Here is a 25,261-nt window from a genome sequence, read left to right as displayed (position 1 = left end):
ATGGTAAAGTCGTCACTGCTTAGAAAAGATGGCAACCGTGAGCGAAATCTGTTCGGTGTATCTAAGGCCCCCTCAAAAAGCAGCAGCAGTAGCAACGGCAGCAGCAGCAATGTCTCTCCACAGAAGGACCCTCAAGGGGAAGCCGATGCACTACTGTGAGTGGTCCCATCACCCTTCCAGGGCAAGTACATCCGGACCTCAGCTCCAAAGGCCCTCCTCATGTTCCCTGGTAACACAGCCTTAGGTTTTGGAGCCTAAGAATGTTGACTGTAGCTCTGGGGATTGTCTGGGAATAGCATATTTCCCAATTCTTGCAAAGAACCCAGACAGAGCAGCTGTCCACAGCCTGAGCTGCGGGACACAGAGAGCACATCCCTGACACCGGGGGGGGGGAGTTCCTCTCTGCCTGGTCTCTATCCCAGTCTATCTCCCCAAAAGACATATACCTTCCTGTAAACAAAGGATCACCCAGTTACCCCACATTCAGACATATAGAAGATTTTCTCTATACAGAGTCTCACTCTGTAACCCAGACTTGCCTCAAATTTGCAATTCTCCTGCTTCAGCCTCCTGAGTGCTGGGATTGCTGGAATGCCTCAACCCTGACAAGCAGTGGTGATATTTTATATCCAACCCTAAAATGCCATTTACATAAAAGCTACAACTACTTATTTGATATATCTTTGAAAGTACATAGACAAGCTGGAGATATAGCTTGGGGATACAGCCCTTGCCCACCAGGCACAAGGACATGGTTTCCAGAGGTTAGGGGAAACAGAGAAATAGAGGAAGAAAAATGAAAAGTACATACACATGCATGAGCACACACCCATGCTTGGACACACACACACACACACACACACACACACACACACACACACACACACACACCAGGTAGCAACCATGATTTCTGAGGAAGAGAAGTAAGAGGCTGGGAGACAGAGACAGAAGAACAGGGGGTTTTTTGTTTTGTTTTGTTTTGATTTGTTTTTTGTTTTTTCATTTTTCGAGATAAGGTTTCTTTATGTAGCTTTGTAGACCAGGCCGGCCTCAAACTCACAGAGATCCATCTGCCTCTGCCTCCTGAGTGCTAGGATTAAACCTGTGTGCCACCACCACCTGGCTAGGAGAGCAGTCTTTATTCACAAGGTTCTTTGATTTTTTTTTTTTTTAACTTCTGAATCTCTTATGATAGTGTTACTATCTAGTTTCTTTCACACGTCTATATAAATATGGAGGCACTCTTCAAACACCAAAAAACACAGAGTACCCATCATTCACAAGGGAATTCATCCAGGACACTTCAAGTGCTATGGGTCCTTGGATAAAAATTCTGCACACTTAGAAGTAAATAGGAATTGGCCATCTAATGTGTGCTTATTTCTCATTGATAGGTCATGGGCATTTCCTTTACAGTAATGATGTATTGTTTTCCAAGGGAAAAATACAAAGCTAGCTTTTGTAAATGCCTTGGCATAGCCCCCAGTGTATGTGTGCTGTCCAAGGCCCTATGACCCAAGGTGCCGTGTTGTTACCCAAGATGCCATGGTTTCCCATAACACCTCATCTTTCCCAGAAGGTCAGGTACAAGTGAGGCCAGTGCTATCTGTAATAACACAGAAAGGAGGGGTGAAGGGAGGAGAATCTCTATAAAACAACTTACTCCTAAAGAACTGACAAAAGGAAAAACTTGTATGTGTGTGACCCCTGTTTCATACCATATGAAGTCCCAAGTAGCACTGGAAGACTGTGGCAATGGAACTGTGTAAATGGAATGAGACTGTGATATATTTTCCAATAATTGTAGTTGAATAAGAAATAACTGTATAGGGGCTGGAGAGATGGCTCAGAGGTTAAGAGCACTGGCTGCTCTTCCAGAGGTCCTGTGTTCAATTCCCAGCACATACATGGTGGCTCACAACCATCTGTAATGAGATCTGATGCCCTCTTCTGTCATGCAGAAAAGAAGAAAAGAAAAGAAATAACTGTATAGCAAGACTGGTGTCCAGAATGCTTCTGAGTGAACTGAGATGCTAGAAATGATGTGGGCAAATGAACCTGTCTCTCCCATGTTGTTAGAGAGATCAAAAGAGGGTTTGGGCCTTCCTGTGGCCTTCACCCCAAGTCTCTAAAATACTCTATCTGTTGGAACCCCGTTACTTCAGTTTGAAGGGGTGCCACTGCCAGTTTAATCTAGCCCCTGCTTGCTCCTCCAAGGAGATCCGGTGGTAACCCTTAATACTGTTCTCGTGGTCCTGTCATACCTACTAGTCCCAATCTGGCTAGCAGCTGCCAGCACAGGTGTAAAGAGCACTTGGAACCCTCAGACCTAGCACTCCCTGAGCACATCGTACTCAATACTCATAGTACTGTACACAGTAGCAATGGCTATTTAGCTTTGCATTTTAGCCACTCAGTGCATAGCAAGAGTCTGTGTTATGTGTTTGTAGAGATCTGTATGTATTTATTCAATGAATTTTGCCTGAGTTGATGTATGAAGAGTTGAATAGGATTAGTAAATGCTTCATATACTCTACACAATTATTAAACCTTCTCTAGTAAGTTAATGACCTAGTAAGCAGACATGGTGGTATCTCATCTTTCAGAGGTAGAAGCAGGAAGATCAGGAGTTCAATGTCACCCTGGGTTACATAGCAAATTTGAGACCATCATGGGTTACACAAGACTCTGTCTCAAAAGACAAGTCTTTAAATTTTTTAATTAAATTTAAAAAGATCTCCCAACAAGTATTCTATGGATTGGAACAGTGACTACTAATGTCTTCACTATCTTTCTGAATGTTAGAAGTGTAGTAGGCCTCAACAATTATTATTTGGAAGAATAAACCCCAATGAGTCTCCCAAATGGTGGCAATTTCTATTTGCTTCACCTCTAGAGTTTCCTGTTTGTTGAGCGCCCTGAACTGGCATAGCCCTGAATCACATGTTCCAGGATAGTACCCTGGTCACACTAGAATCTACACAGCTGGTTCTATACTTTCCCCAACACACCCGCGTACATGCACATGCATGTACACACACACACACACACACACACACAGAGAGAGAGAGAGAGAGAGAGAGAGAGAGAGAGAGAGAGAGAGAGAGAGATGCTGAGGGGGGCTCATTGGGAGCTAGTCCTGTCTAGGCAGCCCTTTTCAATTCCATTCCCTCTTTCTCTTCCTTCCCTCCCTCCCTTCTCCCACCCTTCCCTCCTCCCATTCCTCCCCACAATATCCTGTTCTCTCACTTTCCTTACCACAGGTTTATGCAAATCTTTATCCACTTGTTGAAAAGCAACATTGGCACGGGGTTCCTGGGGCTTCCCCTGGCTGTGAAAAATGCTGGATTGCTGGTAAGAGGCACTGTGGGCTAGAAGCAAGATTCATCCAAATTAGTGGCGTGTGGGGGAGGGTGTCTCTAGATCTCTGTGATGGGTGACTCTGGGGGACTGGGTTCTGCAATAGCAGCTGTGCCCATCAGTTTCTTGGAACCAACCAGGAAACGCACTGAGCACTGCGCAGCCATTACTCAAAGTCCAGCTCACAAGCAGAATCCCCATTCGCCACCCTTCTCTCCAGTCCCTGGAATCTCATGTCACCCGCCTTCCCTTTTACACTGCAATCACCTTGTTTCTGAAAACTCGTATGTGTGTGACCCCTGTTTCATACCATATAATGAAGTGGCAAGTGGGGCTGTGGCAAGACTGTGGCAAGAAGTTCTCCAGGTCAAGGCCAACCTAGACTATAGAGTGAGTTTCGAGGCAGCCTGAGCTACATAGCGGGACTATCTCAAAAAGAAAACAAAACAGAATACCCACAAGGGTTGAGGATGTAGCTTAGTTTCAAAACTGGTGGCATGAAAGCCTGGGTTCAACCCTAAGCACTGAGAAATAAAAATAAGGATATAAACCATCTGATAGTGTATGAGATAGGGGATAGGCTTGAGAATAAAGATGTCCCCACCAATCCCCATGTCCCCTACACCTAGCTGACACTATCTCCTGGCTTATGCCTCCTCTCAAAAACTGTACTGTGTCCTATACATGTGAAAGCTGTACCTTACATGTGTCTCCCCTGGAGTCCTTAGGGAGCTTGCAAAAGTCTGGCATACTTGCTCTGAATCTTTGATAAAGAACCACGTGACCCCTTCTCCCCCCCCCTCCCCCCAGTCCTGCTCTGGAGACCTGCCACAGAAAGCCCCAGTGGTGTCCATGAGGAAAGGTTAGTGTTATGTGAAGAATTTCTCTTTATTTCTCTTTAGAATTTTTCCAGGCCTGAGAAGTGGCCCCTTGCTTCCCCCTGCCTGATTTCTGATGACTAACTGTACCAGCCAGAGGGAGGACCCTCTTCTTGGTCACCCTCTAGTTTTTAGATAGATGTCAGCAGAAGAGTGTTACACCTGTGTGGCCTCAGCCAGACTTTTCCAGAATGCCCCATGATGCCCTGCCAGCTCTTTAGGCTGCCCTCTTTGCCTCCGAGAGTTGTTGGCACCCTCCATGCCCTTCTGATGGTGATCCACTGAGAAATGCTTACAGGTCATTCTAGGAGTGTGCCAGGCCCCAGGGTTAAATGTTGCAAACAAGAGGAGAGGTTCTGCCATGTGGGGACTGCCTCCTAGTGGGGTCTAACAGCACTCTTGACCCCTCATTTGTTTCTTTGTGACAAAATGATGTCACCCAGGACATTGTGCCCTTTGGTCACATCCAGAAGACTGTGATTCACAATCAACCTTGCTTCTTAAATGGGGTCTGACAAGCAGACTTGCTGGAGTGATCCTCTGGGGACAATATTCTGCACCAGCTCCACCCCCTCCCCCAATAATCTGTAACATCCAGGGACAGTTTCAATTGTTACATCCCGAACTGCACAAGGTGACTCTTCACAACAGACAAACCTGCCAGTGTCCCTGGGTCCTGTTGGTTAACTATCCTGAGAGAAAGGCACTGCATCACAAAAAGAACCTTGGTCTTTGAGGACCTTAGGAAAGCTGGGGCTAAGGTGTATAACGGAATTTAGTTTAGCATGAGGACTGGAGGAGCTTACTTGGAGGCCAATGAGAAAGGCCTGGGCTGTGTGAGGTTGTGGGATCTTTATCCCTGGAAGAACCCTAGCCAGGGTGGGCCAGCCCCTCAGCAGTGACACTAAATAGGATGTTTGAACACAGCCTCCAGAGGACATTGAGCTAGCTGCTCGCCATGGACAACTTCCAATTAGTTGATTAGTTAGCTGGTTGGTTGGTTGGCTGGCTGCTGGCTGGCTGGCTGGCTGGCTGGCTGGCTGGCTGGCTGGTTGGCTGGCTGACTGGCTGGTTGGTTGATTACAGGGTCTCACCACATAGCTCAATCTGGCCTCAAATTCACCATGATCCTTATGCCTCAGACTAAGTGCCAGCATTATTGGCATGTGCTTCCATTATCTAGCAAGTTTTCTGTCTGCTTTGAGACAGTGCTAGGATGGAATTCAGGATGTCACACATGCTAGAAAAGCCCCCAACACTGATCAACAGCCCAACTAGAGAATTTCATTCTGTGAAGAGCCCTACTGTCCAGACTACACCAGGACTAGCTGTGGATGTAGTCAGATTTCATCTTACTGTCTCCCTGTCCTGTCCCTCTAGGTGGGGCCTATCAGCCTCTTGGCCATTGGGATCCTCACAGTGCACTGTATGGATATCCTGCTGAAATGTGCCAGCCACCTCACTCAGAGGTTAGAGTCACCCCATGGGCTCCATTCCAGGGCCACTTCTCCAGGCTGCCACTTCTGCTGCTCTGGATCCTCCAGAGGTGGCAAAGGGATTGCAGAAGAGTGTTGTGGAGTAGAACACTTGTTTAACTATGTAAAGCTGTGTAAATGGAGTTCTTAATTGGTCTAAATAATAAAAGCTCAGAGTCAGATATAGAGGAAAATGCTGAGAGATCAGAGAGAAGAAGGAGCAAGCCAAAGCCATCTTTACCTCATTAGCTTCCCAGAGGAAAAGAAAGTGAGTTCCTGTTTCTTCCTGCTTATATACTGTCTCTGTCCAACCATCTGACTTCCTGTCTGTCTGTGTAGACCTTCACACCTCTATGCTTAGCTAGTGGCAAACTCCATCCTCTGGTCTTCCGACAAGCTTTATTGAACAAGCTTTATTTGTGGTGTGTGATATCACCACAAAGGTGTGTTGCTTTTGTTGATGCTGCGTATGTTTAACTATTTAAAAATGTGTTGCTGTTTTACCTTGCCTGCCTAAAGCACCTGATTCATGTAACAAAAAGCTGATGGCCAATAGCTTTTGCCTAAAAGAGGGATAGGCAGGGCTGGTGGGCAGAGAGAAAAGGGGAGCCAGCCAGCTATCTGGGGTCAAGTTGGCTGGTAGCCAGCCAGCAGTGGGCATGGGGGTGGGAGCCAGCCAGATGTGAAGGAAGCAAGAAAGCAGGATGGACAGTATGTAAATTAGATCAATGAGCCTCAGAACAGCACATAGAAATTGATTAGTTTAAGAAGAAAAGATGCTAGCATTCATAATTATTAATAAATAAGTCATCATGTCATGATTTGGGGGCTGGTAGTCCATGAAAGCCTGCTACAGGACTGTGTCCCCTCAAACAGTGAAACAAAATAATCCCTGCCTGCCTCCCTGAAGCTGCTTTTGTGTCATGTGCTTGGTTACAGCAGAATAAGGCCAGGGTGGTAGATCTGTGGCAGAGGCTTCCTAGTACTCGTGAGCTCTGGGCTCCGTCCCCACACCTCAAAAAGAAGCTAATACGGTGTCTTGGTAACTACTGCAACTAGTGAGTTAAAGCCACTCTTGCTCCCACACCCCTCTGAGCCTCACTCTCCTCACCTGGAGGCATCAAAGGTGATAAAATGTGCAAAAGTGCCCTATGAACTTCTGGGTATGTGCAGGACTCTCAGACAGCCTCCTGGTTTGTTGGGGGAGGGGTGAAATTTTATTTTATTTTATCTATGTATATGTGTACCTTCATGAGTTTACATGTACCATGTGTGGGCAGGAGCTCCCTAGGAACAGAAGAAAACATCAGATTCCCTAAAACTGGAGGTACAGACAGTTGTGATCCACCATGTCGGTACTAGGTACTCTGTAAAAGCAGTAAGTGCTCCTAACCACTAAGCTGTTTCTTCAGAGCCATGAAGCCCAGGCTTGCCTCTAAGTCACTGTGTAGCTGAGGATGTGTTAGAATTCCTGATCCCCAGCTGGGTGTTGGTGGCGCACGCCTTTAATCCCAGCACTTGGGAGACAGAGGCAGTCGGATCTCTGTGAGTTTGAGGCCAGCCTGATCTACAGAGCGAGTGCCAGGATAGGCTCCAAAGCTACACAGAGAAACCCTCTCTCAAAATACCAGAAAAAAAAAAACCAAAAACAAAAAAATTGATCCCTCTGCCTCTACCTCCCAAATTCCAGTGAGTCATGTGAGTTCATGCCCCATTAATGCAGTGATGGGGATCAAACCCAGGGCCTCATGTATGCTAGGCAAGCACTCTATCAAATGAGCTACAGTCCCATGTCCTTTTTTCCTATTCATCTCCCTAACCCAATACAGGTACATTGTCAGGGCCACTTGTCCCAGGAAAACTCTTTCAAGACAAGTTAATAAAAGTGAAAGACACAGTTAGCAATGATGTGAGCAGTTTTCAATCAATGTCTTTGGGCATAAACACATATCTGGGGGACTGAAAGGATGGGAGAGCCTGCTGGTCTTCCAGAGGATCCAAGTTTAATTCCAGCACCCACACTGTGTAGCTCATGACTGCCTGTAACTCCAGCTTCAGGGGATCCAATGCCCTCTTCTGGCCTCCTCCATTGGTACCTGAACTCACATGTACACACACACAGGTTTATACATATGAAAAATAATATAAAAACCACTGAGAGCTGGAGAGATGGCTCAGTGGTTTCTTTCTTTTCTTTTGCTTTCTTTCTTTTTTCTGAGATAGGTTTCTCTGTGTAACTTTGGAGCCTGTCCTGGAACTTGCTTTGTAGACCAGGCTGGTCTCAGACTCACAGAGATCTGCCCACCTCTGCCTCCCGATTGCTGTGATTAATGGTGTGCACCACCTCCACCAGACTGGTTTCTTTCTTTAAAAAAAAAAATGAAAATACAGAATACTGAGCTCCTCAGGGCCCAGCTACTCCTGCTACATTCGGTATGTCCTTGGGAGAGAGGAAAGGCCTTATACAGAGACTGAGGTAGGAAGACTGTTGATTCCAGGCCAGCCTAGGTTATATCATGAGCATTTTTTTCCTTTTTAAAATTAAAATTAGAAACAAGCTTCTTTTACATGTCAATCCCAGCTCTCATGGGCATTTCTGAAGCAAGGATGTTAAGTAAAAGTTTTCATGGGATGGAAATGTAGCTCAGTGGTAGAGCACTTGCCAAGCATGCAAGTTCAGTCCCCAAAACTCATCAAAAAGCCAAATAAATAGAACCCAAATAGCAGATGCACCTGGAGTGTTTGCTGGCCACACTCAACCCAGAAAGCCCTTTCAGTTCATAAGCTTGCCATACATCGGCTTTTTGCTCATTCAGCAGTGATGTAAATGGTGTGATTCTGTTGAGCCAAGGGCTTTGCAAGATTTCTGTTCTCCTTCCAGGAACCCTCTGGGATGGAGACTGTTTTTATTCCCATTTTACAGGTGAATACATTTTGGCTTAAATACCTTGCCCTGGGTCACACAATTGGGAAATGGCAGGACTGATCTTTGAAGACCTGTATAACTTCATTCTTTTTTTTTAATTAGTTCTTTGAAAATTTCATACAAAGCAATTTGATCACACTCACCCCCTCCTCCAGTTCTTTTCAGATCCACTCCCTTCCCCACCCTCCCACTCTGTATTACCCTGTTTCTTCTCTTTTTCCTTTCTTTCTTTCTTTTTCCTTCCTTCTTTCCTTCTTTCACTCTTTCTTTTTATTATTAAATCCATTCTTAACCATCAGCGAATCTCTGAATGCCCCCCTTTCCCAAACCCTCCAGGCCATCATACCTCCTGCAGGCACCAACCTGCCAACAGTTGCATCAGCCTGGCTTTGCCCTTTGGCTGATGGTGTCTTTCCTTTTCCTCTGACGTAAACATTTTTGGGACAATAGTCTTTTATCTAACGAGGGCTATCTGCCATTTTTGTTTAGGTTATTTCCAGACTGTCTAACTCTTTACGTCGTATGAACTTGGTCTCTGGATCTCCTGAGATCATAGTTCTGAGATGACAGACACACACCAAGTCCAGGGGGTGGCTGCTGGTTTAGAAGACTCCATAAAAGTCCTGAACCTCTCTGTCCCCCAGCCCTGTAGTTAGCACTATGCATGTGGCATCTGGCCAGCATCAGCTGCTCCTCTCAGTTCCCACCCAGGACCAGAAGGGTCCTACTGCAGAGCCACCCATTCCCCCTTAGAAAAGAAGAGATCATCTTCCCAGGGGCTCCCAAATCACAGTATACAGTTTACATCCTAAACCAAAACAGTCATTGGCTGGCCACACCCACTCCACCTTTTCCTCTTCTGCTCTGCTTTTTCAAACCAATGCACAGATACTGCTTAATCCAAAAGACAAAACAAAGGAAATATACCTAAATATCGAGTTTAAAGCATGCCACTGAGTGCATGTCTGCAGGGAGGTGGGAGAAGAAGAATCAAGGGTTCAACGTCCTCCCCAGATGAGCACATCCACCCTAGGCTACATGAGACCTTATCTCAAAAAGAAAAAAAAGTGTAAGTGCATAAAAATTATATAAGTTAATAATTAACCTCTGAAAGTTGCATTAATGGTACTGTTATTAGAAAATTCACAGAACACTCCACACTATCACACAAATACACAACAGTCCCCAGGTTAGGCTCATGCTAAACCTTTAGCAAAGTGTTTTAACTTACTCATCATTTGTCCTTTCACTATAGACTGCAGAGGAGTTTTGTGAACTATGAAGAAACCACAATGTACAGCCTGGAAACATGCCCAAATCCTTGGTTGAGGACGCACTCAGTGTGGGGCAGGTACTGGTCACAAACATTCACAGTGACAAAACCATGATTGCATCCCCACCTGCCCTGCCCTTATGTCTGCTCCCACACATTTTTTTTAATTTTATGTTTAATTATATCTATCTGTGTGTTTATATGTGAGCATATGTACATGAGTACAAGTTCCCAAAGAGGCCAGAAACGAGTGTCAAATTCCCTGGGGCTGGAGTTTTGGGTGGTTATAAACCACCTGATGTGGGTGCTGGGAACTGAACCTGACAGGTTCTCTGCAAGGGCATATGCTCTTTCTGAGCCCTCTCTCCAGCCCCTGCTTGCACAAGTTTTTAAGCAGATATGCTCTTTTTTAAAACTATCAAGCAAGATAGAGGATCTCCCCCAACGGCCCCAGCCTCATCTCCTTCTTCATCTTGGTTCATAAATAGCCCTTCCAATGCTTTCTTTTTCTTCGTATATCAAGATGTCTGTGAGTGGGAAAGAAAGGGAGAAAAGCACTCATATGCCAGGGTGACCTTGAACTAGCTAAGAAGCCAAGGAGAACTTTGAACTTCCCATATCCCACCAAGCTATTTTAATACAGTGTGGAAAAGTGAAGCTTCATAAATACTAAGCTAGAACTCTACCAACCCACCTACGACCCCAGCCCTAGTTCATTAGAATCATGTGTGTAAATGTGAAATTAATTTTGCTTGCTGGCTTGCTGTTTGCTTGTTTGTTTGTTTGAGACAGGGTCTCCTGCTGACCTCAAACATGCTTTGTAGCCTCAAGAGGACCCTGATCCTGACCCTGCTCCCTCTTCCCAAGTGCTGGCCATGTACCTCCACAACTAGCCTGAAATTAGATTTTGTTTTTGTTTTTTTGTTTTTGTTTTGTTTTGTTTTGTTTGTCTAACAGTGTGACAGTTATTTGTCCTGTTGTTGCCACAGAGTATCCTAGGAAAACAACTTGAGGAAGGCAGGGTCTATTTCACCATCCTAGAAGAGTCTATCTGTGGTGTCAGGGAAGGCATGGCAGCTGGGACAGGAAGCAGCTGGTCACATTGTATCCACAGTCAGGAAGCAGAGAGTGATGGATGCTGGTGTTCAGATCTTGGTCTCCTTTTTATTCAGTCTGGGTCCCAGCACATAGAACGGTGCTGCCCACATTAAGTGTGAGTCTTCCCACCACAGTTAACCTATTCTTTTTTGTTTGTTTGTTTGTTTTTATACAGGGTCTCTCTTCATAGCCCTGGCTGTCCTGGAACTCACTATGTAGACCAGGCTAGTCTTGAATTCAAAGAGATCCACCTGCCTCTGCCTCCCAAGTGCTGGGATTAAAGGCATGCACCACTAAGCCCAGCCAGTCAACTTATTCTAGCATGTCTCTCACAGACATGCCCAAAGATCTGTTTCCCTTGTGATCCTATATCCTGTCACTTTAACAGCAAAAACAATTATCACAGCTAGAGTCCAGCTCCAGAAGGGTTTTTGTGCTGTAGGAAGGATGTATGAAGTCAGCAAAAAATGAGGTGTCTGACCACCAGTTGTCTTTCAAACTGATGGCCCCGACTAGCTCAGGCCATCTTTATCTATACAAGTTCTAATGCATTCAAGCATAGGCAGTTTCAAATCATTTCTCTTTAATCATTTCCCAAGAATCATTAACATTTTAGTTTCTCTTCTTCTTTCCCACTCCCTTGAAATCATTGACCTTTACCCTATATCATTATGTAGTAAGCCAAATGTTTATATCTATCTAGGTACATCTTATTCATATTGTGCCCTAACTGGCAGCAAACATGTGGTTACAAAATAAGAGATTTGAGCCCTGTCATTAATTATTGACAATATGAGATCAACTGAAATATCATGATACTTAGAATATCATTTTCAGGTGTATACCAGTTTCTGAGTAATCTGTATGTCACCTTTATTATATGGATTACAGTTATAATCTTATTCTTTATAAAGTTCTCAAGGTAATGATTGATACCTAACTAACTCTTTAACTATTGAGACTAAGTTTTTTTATTCTTTCTGGCAATTTCTAAATGTACTTCTTTAAGAGAACCTTGGAGTTTTAGATCCCTTTATTGATACTTTGATATTGGGAAAGTATCTGAGTGTTGATGTCCTAGTGCCAGGGAAATGTCTGACCTTTCATGACCTATCTCTTTTCTCTTCTGTGTTCCTATAAGGATTTTAATGTCATCTTTTAAGAAACTGTTGTCTTGGTTCCTAAGTTCTTTGGAATATATTTATCTCTTTTTGGTATTGAGTAAACAATAATCATTAATGTAAGTGAGTTCCTCCTGCTTATTCAGGATGACAGCAAAGGCAGCCAGAGATGACTAGAGAAACTGGTTTCTGTAACAGATCAGAGAAATTTGGCTTTTCTGTAAAGGCTTTTGTTCCCAGTAAACTCAGGCATCAACTAACAAGGCAAAACTAAGAGTTACCATAGCATTAAGCATAGTGAAAGTTAGAGAAGCTGGAAGCATGAGCTCCCTATGATCAGCTCAGGAGTTTGCAGTATTGCATCCACAGGTCCTTGCCAAATGGATGGGATTCTCCAAAAGGCCTTGACGGCTAAGGAGCTCCATATGCAATATACCTATGCACGGTTCCCAAGGGTAATGGCATGGCTTCCACCACCCTTTTTTTTCTCATCTTGGGACATACAGACACATTTCATCATTTGAAGACTAATGGAGTTCTCTGGTGGAGATGTTTACCCTGTTTTGGTTGATCTTTCCCTTGGGGGTGGACATTTAGCTTGTTCCCTTTGTCATGGAATAATGACCCAGAGACCAGTTGGCACAACAAAAGTTCAAATTGAGAGTCTGTATTAAGCTGGCCTGCGATTGCCTGGAGAGAAACACTTCTCACAGAGCAGCCCCAGATATGTATTACAGGGAGTTTTTAAAGACAAAGAACACGGAAAAACTACATCCTGATTGGCAGTTGCAGGGGGAAGCAAGCAAGCAGTTTAACGAGAGCCAAGAACCTGCAGTTAGCTGGGGCTTTTCAATTGGAGTTTCCAGAACAGGGTTGGATGTGTTCCCATGAGACATTTCAGGGCAGGTGCATAGAAACCAAATATGACTTCAGCTGAGACAAGATGGAGAAACCTTTACTCTGTTACACCTTGTTTGGTAAGAAGTTAATGGTGAGCTAGTCCTGGTAGCAAAGACCTGTCATGCCACTGTTCTGATTAGCTTTAATTATCTACTTGACACAGCATAGAGTTGCCTGAGAGGAAAGCCTAAATTGAGAAATTGCCCTGATCAGATTGGCTTATGGGTAATTATCTTGACTGTTAATTGGTATAGGAGGGCCCAGCCCAAAGCACCATTCTCTGGGTCTACATAAGAAAGCTAGTTAAAGGCCAGGCAGTGGTGGCACACACCTTTAATCCCAGTACTCAAGAGGCAGAGGCAGTCAGATCTCTGTGAGTTTGAGGCTAGCCTAGTCTACTGAGTGAGTTTCAGGACTGACTCCAAAGCTACACAGAAAAATTCTGTCTCAGGGAAAAAAAAAAAAAAAAAAAGGAATAGAAAGAAAGAAAGGTAGTTAAACACGAACTCCTTGGAAAGCCAGTAAGAATGTTCTTCCATGAGCTCTGCTTCAGGGTCTTACTTACATCGTGTGTGTCCTGACTTTGCTCAGGCAGGACTGTGACCTGGGGTGCAAGATGGAATAAGCCCTGTCCTCTCCTATGTTGTTTTGGTCAGAGTCTTTTATCACAGTAATGGAGGAGGCTAGGACAGCCACCTTCCCTGAAGGCTGTCAGAGATACCCAAAGCTTAAAGCCTGTCTGAATCAAGACATAGTGATGTAGGAAGACCCTTGTGCCAGAATATTAAGAGTTAGGCATGCCAGGCAGTGGTGGGGCACACCTTTGATTTCAGCACTCAGGAGGCAAAGTTAGATGAGTCTCTGTGAGTTCCAGGACAACCTGGACCACACAGAGAAACCCTGTCTCAAATAAATAAATAAATAAATAAATAAATAAATAAATAAATGAGAATTAGGCATATAGCTCAGCAGCATAGCTGCTGGAGACCCTGGCTTAGATCCTCATCACCATACACTTGAGTACCACACACACACACACACACACACACACACACACACTCACACACACACACACACACACACACACACACATTAATGGTGTGTTCAAAATGCTTTTCTGTTTGAGCATTTCTGGTCACCTCGCCAACCTAGAATAGGACCCAGGACGAGATTTCACTGCCCTAGAAAAATAGGGTGACTAGGGCTCTCTCCATAAAATAACACCTCAGAGGTTCAAAAGACCCTAATAGCGGAGAAACAGACATCCCGAGACCCTTCCATGAGACCTTCCCTGACAGTCCTTCTCCAGGCAGTGAGTCAATGCTGAGGCAGGCACAGCCCCTTCCACACCGCCTACTCAGGCTGGTACTGATCTCCCAATTAGGAATTGTTCTAGTTATTAGCCAGATGAGATCAGGATCCATGTCTGATGACATCTCAAGTAGTTATGTAGGGCAGAAACAGCCCCTGGAGTACCCATGCCCGTTGAGATGGAAAATTACACAGCTCAGAGAAGACAAGCATGCTGATGAAAAACACACAGGAATTTAGTGTCAGAGCAAAGACTAGAACTCAAGATCTCTGCTCTCCACCCACCAGGATTCCCTTGTCCCATTTCTTTGGAGATCAGTAACTGAGGAGAAGTTGGAAACACTTGAAGGGAAGTCTCATTTCGCCCAGTGGTTCTTGATTTTCCGTGGCTTGAGTAAGAACTGCCTGCCCCACATAAGTAGCAATCATTGACAGATGCTCAGCCCTTAGATGGACAGTCAGGGGGGACTTTATAAAGGAGGGTGGCACCAAGCAATGGAGACAAAACCTGCCAAGGGTGCTAAGCTAAGCTCACACTGGCCCATGACACAGGTGTCTTGTGATAGAATAGAGTATATAAAGATCCAATCTGAAATTCTCTTGCCAGAAAAAAAATCAGTGAAGAAACCTCATCTAAACAGACCTCCTGAACTGAGATCAGCTCACAAGAAACTCCCAAGAATGGAAGGTCAAGATAAATGATGCACAAGAAAGCCAGCAGGACCTAGAAAATAGGATATGCCGACTGGACAGACGGTCTGCCAACTCAAGCTACCACCAAAAAGTAAAAAGTTGCAAGACAGGACTGGGATGTAGCTAGAGGGTAGAGCACCTGCCTAGCATGCAGGAAACCCTGAGTTCAACCCCCCAGCACCAGAAAATAAGAAACAAACAAACAATGAGCAAAACCCACAGAGCAGGAAGAACATGGTAATTTTTTTCAAATTAAAAGAATTGTAATGAAGTACAATGCATAGGTTTGCCTAGAACCAACTTTATGAAAGGGCATCATTAAATCCTAAAGTCTTAGGAGTGAGGGGGGTATATGTATGAAGAGAAATCCTAAACCACAGGACAACAGGCCGTTGACCCCCCAGTGTGTTGAAAGCAGAACAGTGCCTGAAGTGCTTCCAGAGGTCTAATCTGGAGGAAACAGTCACACAAACACAGCATGTGGGCAGTTCATAAAAAGGCCGGCCTGAAATTTCCAAAATAACCTATTGTAATCCAGCTGTACACACTGCCTTTAATCCTAGCACTCAGGAGGCAGAGGCAGGTGGATCTCTGTGAGTTCGAGGCCAGCCTGGCCTACAAAACAAGTTCCAGGACAGCCAGGACTATGCAGAGAAACCCTGTCTCAAAAAACAAAACAAACAAACAAAAAACCTAATAGGTGCATATGCATGCAAAATATTCCGTGTGTGTGTGGGGGGGGGAGAACTAAAGAGGTACAGTTAAATACAACATAAAGCCTTGGAAACTTTTTAACAAAAAATAAAAATTAATCCAGGTGTAGTGGCACACCTGCAATTCCAGCACTTGGGAGGTAGAGACAGGAGAATCAGGGATTCTGAAGCAGCTAGGGCTATACAGGGAGTTTAAAGCCTTGACTACGTGAGACCATGCTCCCCGAAAAAGAAAAGGTATTTGTGAGGTCATTAAGATATCTAAAATATAGATTATATATTTGATGTTAAAGTTGATTTCTGTCTATCGAGGATTAGGAGAAATTTGCCTGAGGTATTCCAGGTAGATGTTTCATGACTTCTGAAACTATCATTGAAATGATTCTAAGAGTGTGTGGGATTTTGTTGGTGGTGTGTGATATATATATATATCCAGAATGAAAATTAGGGCCAAAATACTCATACATTTATTAGAGTGTATGGATGCTGGTGGTTGTGGTGATGTCCGCGCTCTTGAAGTAGAAGCTAGAAAATCAGGAGTTCGAGGTCGCACTTAGCTATCTGGCTAATGAGAGGCCAGCCTGAACTACATGAGGCCCTATCTCAAAAAACAAAACAAAACCTCAAGCCAGAGTTTATGGGTGTTAATCCTACCATACTCTCAGCTGTTTCTAAGGGGCTGAAATTTCTCAAAATCCAATGATGAGAAATAATTGTTTTGAAAAAGAAACCCAGTCTAAAGAGTAACTTCTTTCCCTCCTCGTCCTCTTCCGTCACAGGTACATTGTGAGTTTCCTGCTGATCATCACTCAGCTGGGCTTCTGCAGTGTGTATTTCATGTTTATGGCAGACAACTTACAGCAGGTAAAGAGGGCTCTTCTGGGCAAAGTAGGAGGGAGAGCAGGGAGAGCGGGATTGCGGGGAGAGCAGGGAGAGCAGACCTCCTGATGCTGGGATGTCAGTTGAGACTAGCATTCGAGCCTGCCTGCCCCACATTAGACCGCAGTTGGAACCAGAACAAAGCCAAAGCCCCACATCTTCAGTCTGGAAAGCATAGATGAAATCTACCTTAGGATGTCAGATTGTCACATCCAAGATGTCTAACAAGCTGTCACCTTGTTGCCTTCATCACGTTCCTAACATGAGACAAGTCAGTGAGAGCATTCTTTTACAGCTTTTTGGGATGGAGGAGCACATCCAGCCATTCAGGAAGAACAGTGAGCTGTGAAACAGAGGGCCTGGTGGAGAAGGGACTGCTGGGTTCCCAGCCCTGCCCAGCTTAGACCGCTAAGTCTAAAAGAGGATGTGCTTATGTAACCAAAACCTTTTCTCTAGTCATGTGAGGGGAAACAGAAATCACCACTTCATGGGGAATAAGAGATTGTCAATCAGACAAAAAGACCGTTGGGTCTTTGGGTTTTATGATGCCCAGGGTTTCCGGTTGTCAGGATCACACGCACTACAGTTAAGGTGGCTAGGACTGCCAAATACAAACACAGGACACCCAAAACCAGACACATCTGTAATGCCAACAGTTGGAAGGTAGAAGCAGAATGATCAAAAGTTCAAGTTTAGAGGCCAGCATCACATCCATGAGACCCTATCTCAAAAGAGAGTGAGGGGGCAGGTGAGAGCATAGCTCAGTCAGTAAATTTCTTGCTTTGCAAGCACAAGGTCGTGAGTACCATGTGGGTCCTGGGAAATGATACCCACAACCTTCATATTAAAAAGCAGGGCTTGGTGGCATGCAGCTGTACTTCCAGTGCTGAGGAGACAAAGACAGATGAGCACCTGCTGCTCACTGGATGGCAAGCCTGGCCTAACATGTCCAGTACTAGGCTAATGAGAGACCTTGTGCCAAAAATCAAACAAAAAAAGTTGACAAACCTGAGGAACAATATTGACTTTGTCCTCTGGATCCCTGCTTCCAGGAACACACATGCATAACTGCACAAACTACCAGGAGACACTTACCTATAGAGCTGTAAAGATGGCATTTGTTGCTTTTTCAGAGGACCCAGACCCAGGCTCAATTCCCAGCACCACATGGTAACTGTAACTCTGTTCCGGGAAACCTGACTCCCTCTTTTGACCTCTTCCAACACCAGGCACGTACATGACCCACTTACATAAATATACAAGCAAAACACTAATACAATAAAATTAAATAAATCTAAAAATGTTTTAAGGATTTATTTATTTTATTTTTATGTGTTTTTAAGTTTTGCCTGCATGTATGTATGTGTACTACATGCCCATGGAAGTCAGAAGGTGTTGGCTTTCCTAGAACTGTGAGCCACCACATGGGTATTAGCAACCAGTGTTCTTAACCACTGAGAAACCTCTCTAGCCCCCCCCCCAAAAAAAAACTGTTTTTAAAGGCATCTTGGTTATGTATTGAAATTTCACACAAGTCATGAATAATATCATTTCTGCTGGCTCAGTAAGTTGTCAGTGGGTCGGCTGAAATCCCAACTGAAATGGTTCCATGGTGACGATGATGGATGCCCTGCCTTTCACTGTGCCCTTCGGCAGATTGTGGAAGAAGCTCACTTCACCTCCAATGTCTGCCAGCCCAGGACGAGCCTGGTGATGACGCCCGTCCTGGATGCTCGATTCTACATGCTCACCATCCTGCCCTTCCTCATCCTGCTGGTGCTCGTCCAGAACTCACAAGTGTTGTCCATCTTCTCCACCTTGGCCACCATCACCACTCTGGGCAGCCTGGCTCTGATCTTCGAGTATCTCATACAGGTCTGTCTCTAAAGCCACACAGAAGGGGGTCAGGGTCCAAGGCTTCCGAGGCATGGCAGGGTTACAGAAATGGTGGGAAAGTGGTCGGTCCCCTTCCCTGAGCCTAGATGATTTCTAGAAATACTTCCGTCCCACAAACTATAAAAGTTAGGCATTGTCCAGTGCAGAGGTGGCACATGCCTGTAATCCCAGCCCTTGGGAGGCAGAGGCAGGCAGATTTCTGTGAGTTTGAGGTCAGCCTGGTCTATAAAGTTAGTTCTAGGATAGCTAAAGCTGTTACACAGAGAAACCTTGTCTTGAAAAACAAACAAAAAAAAAAACAAAAAACAAAAAACAAAACAAAAAAAAAAACAAAAAGGTTAGGCATCATTATCATCAACACCCTTCATCTCCAGCATCGTGGTCATATCCAAAAATTGAATCACTAGGTAATTGCTGAATGCCTTCTGTGATCAGGTGTTGTTTGAGAAGATGAGGATATGGGGATTGATAATAAAGAAGGATGTCATGCTCTCCATCATTTCAATGAAATAACAAGAAATATCACAGTATGGAAATTAGGAGAGGGCTCAGTGGATGAAGTACTTGCTGCCCTAGCTTGAGGACCTGAGTTCTCATGCCCAGTATCCACATGACAGCCTAGCACAGTGGGGCACACATGTAACCCCAGAATTGAGAGAGTGAAGGCAGGTGGGGATTCACTGACCAGACAATCTAGCTAAAATGATGAACTCTAAGTTCAGTGAGAGACTCTTAAAAGCAATAGAAGGAAACAACAGAATATCTCTGGCCTCCACACGTACTGGCATGGGTACATGCACACAAATGCATATACACCACTGGTGAGCATGCAACTGCATACACACACACACACACACACACACACACACACACACACACACACACACCACATAGGAAATAGAGCACTGGTCAATAGACAGGAAATAGGTAGGGCTCACTAGATAGCTCAGATGCTTGTCTCCAAGCCTGAGGACCTGAGTTCCATCTGCAGAACCCACATAGTGGAAGGAGAGGACTGACTCCCACAAGTTATTCTCTTCCTTCCACATCCACACTGCGGCATACATGTTCCCTTCCCCCCAGAAATGTAAACATATTAGAAACATTTTAAAGATAAATAGATAGATAGGTAGATAGATAGATAGATAGATAGATAGATAGATAGATAGACAGACAGACAGACAGACAGAGAAGGAATTTAATCTATTTGGTACCAAGGACTTTACACAACTTCCCCAACCTTTGAAATAAAACAACTGCAAAATGCTGTCTCTATCCCAGTTTCCAGAAAAAGACACTAAGGAACAGGAGCAGCAGATCTTTCTGATTGGGCCATCTGGTTTACCTTCCATCATTGGTGCTAACATTCCACCATTGTTGCCTCATGTCTTTGATCATGAAAGTCTTTGGGATTATGTTAGTATCCTGTTGCTGCTATAACAAGTAACTACAAATCTGGAAAAATTAAAAAAAAAATAAAAAACTGTAGTCCAGTTTGACTTTGTAGCTAGGATGACCTTGAGCTTCTGATTCTCCTGTCTCCACTTCTGAGAGATAGACTTACAGACATGCACCTTGACACCCAATTTAAGCAGTGCTGGCAGTTGAACTCAGGGCTTCGTGTCTGTTAGGCGGGCACTCTACCAACTGAACTATAACCCAGCACAGATTTTGGTTGTTTTTCACTTGGACTTATTTTTTTGGCTTCAGAGTGTTTGTCTTGAAACAGGGTGTCATAAAGCCCAGGCTGACTACAAGCTCTTTGAGTATTGGAGGGTGACCTTGAACTTGTGGTCTTCCTGCTTCTACTTCTCAGGAGCTGGGTTTACAGGCATGTGGCACCACATTTGGATTTATGCAGAGCTGGGGAATCAAACTTGGATCTTCTTGCTTGCTGGGCAAGCACCCTACCAACTAACCTACATTTCCTGGCCCTAAAATGATACAGATTTCTCCCACAGTGCTGGATATCTCACTTGAGTTCATCAGAGATCAGCAAGGCTATAGCTTTCCCAGAGGTTTTGAGTCTGCTTTCCTGCCTTTCTTAGCATGCCTTGGCCCATGGCCCCTTCCATGGTCAAAGCCAGCAACACTAGGCTGAGTCATCCCATGCTGCAATCTTATTTCCTCTTCCATTTCTCTCTCTTTCTTTTTTCGGGTTTTTGTTTTGTTTTGTCTTGTTTGTTTGTTTTATTTGTTTTTGAGACAGGGTTTCTCTGTGTAGCCCTGACTGTCCTGGAGCTAGCTCTGTAGACCACACTATCTTTGAACTCACAGAGATCTGCCTGCCTCTGCCTCCCAAGTGCTGGGATTAAAGGTGTACACCACCCCCTCTTCATCTTCTATGGATCCTTATCTGACTCAGATAATCCAGGTTTGTCTCCCTATGTAAGGTCATCTGCTTTAACATCCTAAATTCCTTTTGAAAACTCAACTCTCTGGCCAAGCATGGTGGTATTCACCCATAATCCTTGGGAGGCTAAAACAGGAAGGTGGTTTGGTCTACATAGCAAGAACCTACCTCAAAAAAATGATATAATCCACCTAGTTTGGGTGGTTCATGCCTTCAACCGTAGTTCTTACAAAGTGGTGACTATCAAATCTCTGTGAGTTTGAGGCTAGCCTGGTCTACATTGTGAGTTCCAGGTAGCCAGGGCTACATAGAGAGACGATGTCAATAAATAAATAAATAAATAAATAGCATAATCTGCTCACAGATTCCTGGGGTTAGGATGAAGACATCTTTGAGAAGCCTTTATTTATCCTATCCACCACAGAAATCTATTATAATCACTCCTTCCTTGGCTACAGATCAAGTTTGAGGCCAGCGTGGGCTACCTGATAACACTGACACAAATAATCACTCCTTGAATCTGGTATGGCTGCTGTACCAGCTGTCACACTGCACAGCCCCAAGTGGAATGATAGGAAAGAGGTGTTAAAGGATAGGAGCAGGGGACAAGCACCCTTACCTGGTCTGTGTGAGTAGCTTGCAGAGCAGCTTTGGGCAATTTCCTTCTTCCACTGTCCTGACTGCTCCATATTTAATGAGAAGACAAACTTTATTGGGGGGGAGGGTAGAATATTACTGAGCACTAAAGAAAACAGGAGGGTTTATATTTATTTTTATCCCCCCACCCCCCCCCCGTGTGAGTGTGAGTGTGTGTGTGTGTGTGTGTGTGTGTGTGTGTGTGTGTGTGTGTGTGTGTGTCCAAAAGGCCAGAAGATGGGTATCAGAATGATGCCTGGAGCTAGAGTTGCAGACAGGTGGTTGTGAGCTGCCTGATGTGGGTGATAGGAACTGAACTCCAGTCCTCTGGAAGAGCAGCAAACACTCTTAACCACTGGGCCATAAATCCAGGCCCAGGAATGAAATTCTAATGCTACAACATGTATGAACCTTAAAAGACATTAAGCTAATTAAAATAAGCCAAGCACAAAAAGACAAATGCTACAAGCTCCTGCTCACAGGAAGTACTTAGGGAGCCACATTCATGGGAACAGAACAGACATGGGTTGCTAAGAGGTGGAGAACAAAAAATAACAAGAGTTACAGTTTGGTTGATAAGAAAGTTCTGGTGATGAACAGTAGTGATGGCAATGTCACAAAGCAAATATACTCAGTGGGTAAAATGACTAAATGGAAAGTTTGATGTTACTTTGCCACAATAAATGTAGATAAATTAGACTAAGGATGTGGCTGAGTGGGTAGAGTACTCGTCTAGTATGCAGGAGGACCTGGGTTCCATCCTCAACACCGCATAAAACCATACCTAGTAGTGCACACCTGTTATCCCAGCACTGGAGATAGAGACAGAGACAGGAGCTTCAGGAATTCAAAATCATTCTCAGGGACATGTAGAGTTCAAGGTCAGCCTGGGCTGCAGGAGACTCAGTCCCAAAATAAATTAGCTAATTGGAACACTTTCTTAAAGTTAAGACATTAAGTAATAGTGCTGTTTACACTGTTATTGGACATGATCCAAGATGACCTCCCCACAGCAACACCAACACCCTTCCTGTCTTTCAGGAGATCCCACGTCACAGCAGCCTGCCGCTGGTTGCAAGCTGGAAGACTTTCTTGCTGTTCTTCGGCACAGCCATCTTCACCTTTGAAGGTGTGGGGATGGTAAGAAAGATGATGTGCCCCATAGGGTGGCCAGCTGTGAGTCCCCATGTCATCTCAGCAGTGTTGAGGGTAGCAAAGCATGAGTCCCTCCTGGTGACAGGAAAGTTTGCACTGATGAGGGCATCTCCCAACCCAGATAACACCTCAAGTTTCCAAGACAAAGACAAAGATGGAAATTTACTGAGCAGAGTGTTGGGGCAATAGCAAGCATGAGACGAGATGAAGGGGGAAAGAGCATCTGGAGAAGGTGTGGCTATGTGGAGGGGTGTGGCTATTTGCAGTGATATGGCAATATGGCAAGTGTGGCTGTGTGGAGGGGTGTAGCCGTGTGGAGGGGTCCCTGCTGACTCAATACACCAGGAGAACACCTGTAAGGAAACCTACACCCACACAATGGCTGCTCCTTTCTACCTTGTCTTTCCCAAACCGTCTGCTTCCAGGTTCTTCCTCTCAAAAGCCAGATGAAGAGTCCACAGCAATTTCCTGCCGTGCTGTATCTAGGGATGTCCTTTGTCATCTTCCTCTACATCTGCCTAGGGACTCTGGGCTACATGAAGTTTGGCTCAGACACTCAGGCCAGCATCACCCTCAACTTGCCCAATTGCTGGTAGGAACCTGCCTGCCTCACGTGGGACAGGGAGGCATGGGAGGTGAGCCTTGGTGACAGAATGCGCATGTGTGAACCGGTTACCTTTAGCAGAAGAAATGAGCTGTTGTGAACTGTTGACATTCGTGTTAATTATGCTAATGGTGAGTTTGATGACCAGGCACTGTGTTCCTCCTCAGTTTCTCACAGCAGCCTTAAGCATTATCATCGTGGACTCTACAGAGCAGGCAAGATACCAACATTAGAGGCTCTCAGAGACCTTCCCAGATAACACTGTCTAGTGGGAGTAGAGATTTGAATTCCAAGTTTGACCCTAAAACACAAAGACCCCAAGATGAGCAGTGTGGGGCTGTTGAGGAAAAAAAAGTGAAAACTCCATGGTAGAGCATATGTGCAGATTGTCTGAGGCCCTAGGTTGGACAATAATAATAATTTTATTTTTGAGATAGGGTCTCTGCTTCCCAAGTGCTGTGATTATAGGCATGCACTACCATTACCTGGGTAAAACCAGATTAAAAAAAAAAAGTTTAGGCATGTACCACAGATGGACTGCTACTTAGGCTCTTGAGTATCCCCAGCTGGAACTCAGCCTGGAGTCCTTGCCCTCAATCATCCATCCATCCAGGAGACATCTGTAGGTGGGACCTTTAGAGGAAGTGTTGGGCTTCTAGTGATTAAGTACATGTCCTGAAGCTAACTAATAGGATCCAAAATTCTGGTTCCTCCATGGCCGTGGGCGAGCCTCCCACAGTAAGGCTTGCACACATGCCTCTTCGTATCAGTCAGGACAGCTTCACGATGCTTCAGTCATGAACCATCACCGTGGCTGTCACCCAAGTGCCTAACTCTTTGTTCACACCAACCCACTATGGGGTGGCCCAGGCTCTCATTCTAATGGATCAGCCACACCCCAGGGTGCTGCTGGTTGTCATGACAAGGAACCACTGAATGCCATCTACCCTTCCCAAACTACCTTAAGCTAGAAGAGATAGCCTTCCTGTCAGATTGCCCCCCACCCTCACCCCCATACTCCTACTCCCCTATCCCCCACCCTCCCCACCCCCAGCAGGGAAGGGCCTAGAAACCTTTGATTAGTCTGCAGGCAGCAATTGCTTTAATATTAGAAAATGTTAGAAATGTAACAAGCTCTGTGGATTATCAACTGTCAACCATTGTTATAGGTCCTTACAGCCTTGGACTTTCAGGTGGGAGGGGCAATGGTGGCATTCACATTCCCAAAGCCAGAGCAGTAAAATAAGGAAAATGTCACCAGCCCCACCCTCTTCACTGTGCCCTGATAATGACCAGATGAGATCATGAATGTGGATGCTTTGAAGTTGCGCCTTATTTTATGTAAGTGAGATATTATCTTAATATGTGGGTCTTACTCTTGGTTGCGCTTCCTCTAGCTACCCTGGGCAGAGCCTTTTTATTCTGAGGATGGCAGCTAAATACATGGGCAGTGTCTCCAGTAAGGCCTTTTAATACATGCTGGTATAAACCAGCTGGTGAGTGGAGAGAGAGGAACTCACTCTTGAGGGGAGTCATGAACAAACACCCTTCCCAATAAAAACACCAACAATTCTAGAAAAAAAAAAGAGAGGGTGATAAGTACATAAAATAACAATTTTATATACAAAAGGTACTCAAAGCATACAAAAGAAATGCCAGTTTAAAAAATTACATTGTTGGGGCTGGGGCTATAACTCAGCTAAGTGTTTGCCACAGAAGCATGAAACCCGAGTTTGGCCTTCAGTACTTGAATAAAAATCTGGGTTTGGAGCTGGGTGGTGGTGGCGCACACCTTTAATCCCAGCACTTGAGAGGCAGAGGTAGACAGATCTCTATGAGTTAGAGGCCAGCCTGGTCTACAAAGCGAGTTCCAGGACAGCCAAGGCTAAACAGAGAAACCCTGCCTCAAACATAAACACACACACACACACACACACACACACACACACACACACAGACACAGACAGACAGACACACCCTGTCACCACCA

At 44.8% G+C, this 25,261-nt stretch overlaps 1 protein-coding gene across 2 annotated transcripts in view; it reads left to right on the top strand.

Annotated features, from left to right (window-relative positions):
• LOC100759799 (proton-coupled amino acid transporter 3) overlaps nucleotides 1-25,261 on the top strand; it is a 28,805-nt gene continuing 3,544 nt past the window's right edge. Inside the window, exons 1-8 of one of the 2 annotated variants that reach the window (XM_027426211.2) lie at nucleotides 1-155; nucleotides 3,264-3,354; nucleotides 5,619-5,707; nucleotides 9,895-9,990; nucleotides 16,528-16,612; nucleotides 18,284-18,502; nucleotides 22,557-22,652; nucleotides 23,093-23,259. In XM_027426211.2, coding sequence (XP_027282012.1) covers nucleotides 1-155; nucleotides 3,264-3,354; nucleotides 5,619-5,707; nucleotides 9,895-9,990; nucleotides 16,528-16,612; nucleotides 18,284-18,502; nucleotides 22,557-22,652; nucleotides 23,093-23,259 — 998 coding nt within the window. Of the gene's footprint in view, nucleotides 156-3,263; nucleotides 3,355-5,618; nucleotides 5,708-9,894; nucleotides 9,991-16,527; nucleotides 16,613-18,283; nucleotides 18,503-22,553; nucleotides 22,653-23,092; nucleotides 23,260-25,261 lie in introns of those variants that run through there. The other variant, XM_027426212.2, reaches the window with a different exon arrangement.

Source organism: Cricetulus griseus, chromosome 7 (assembly GCF_003668045.3).
Source record: "Cricetulus griseus strain 17A/GY chromosome 7, alternate assembly CriGri-PICRH-1.0, whole genome shotgun sequence".
NCBI lineage: Eukaryota > Metazoa > Chordata > Mammalia > Rodentia > Cricetidae > Cricetulus > Cricetulus griseus.
The sequence above is the reverse complement of the archived record's forward strand: the minus strand, read 5'-3'. Positions and strand labels throughout refer to the sequence as shown.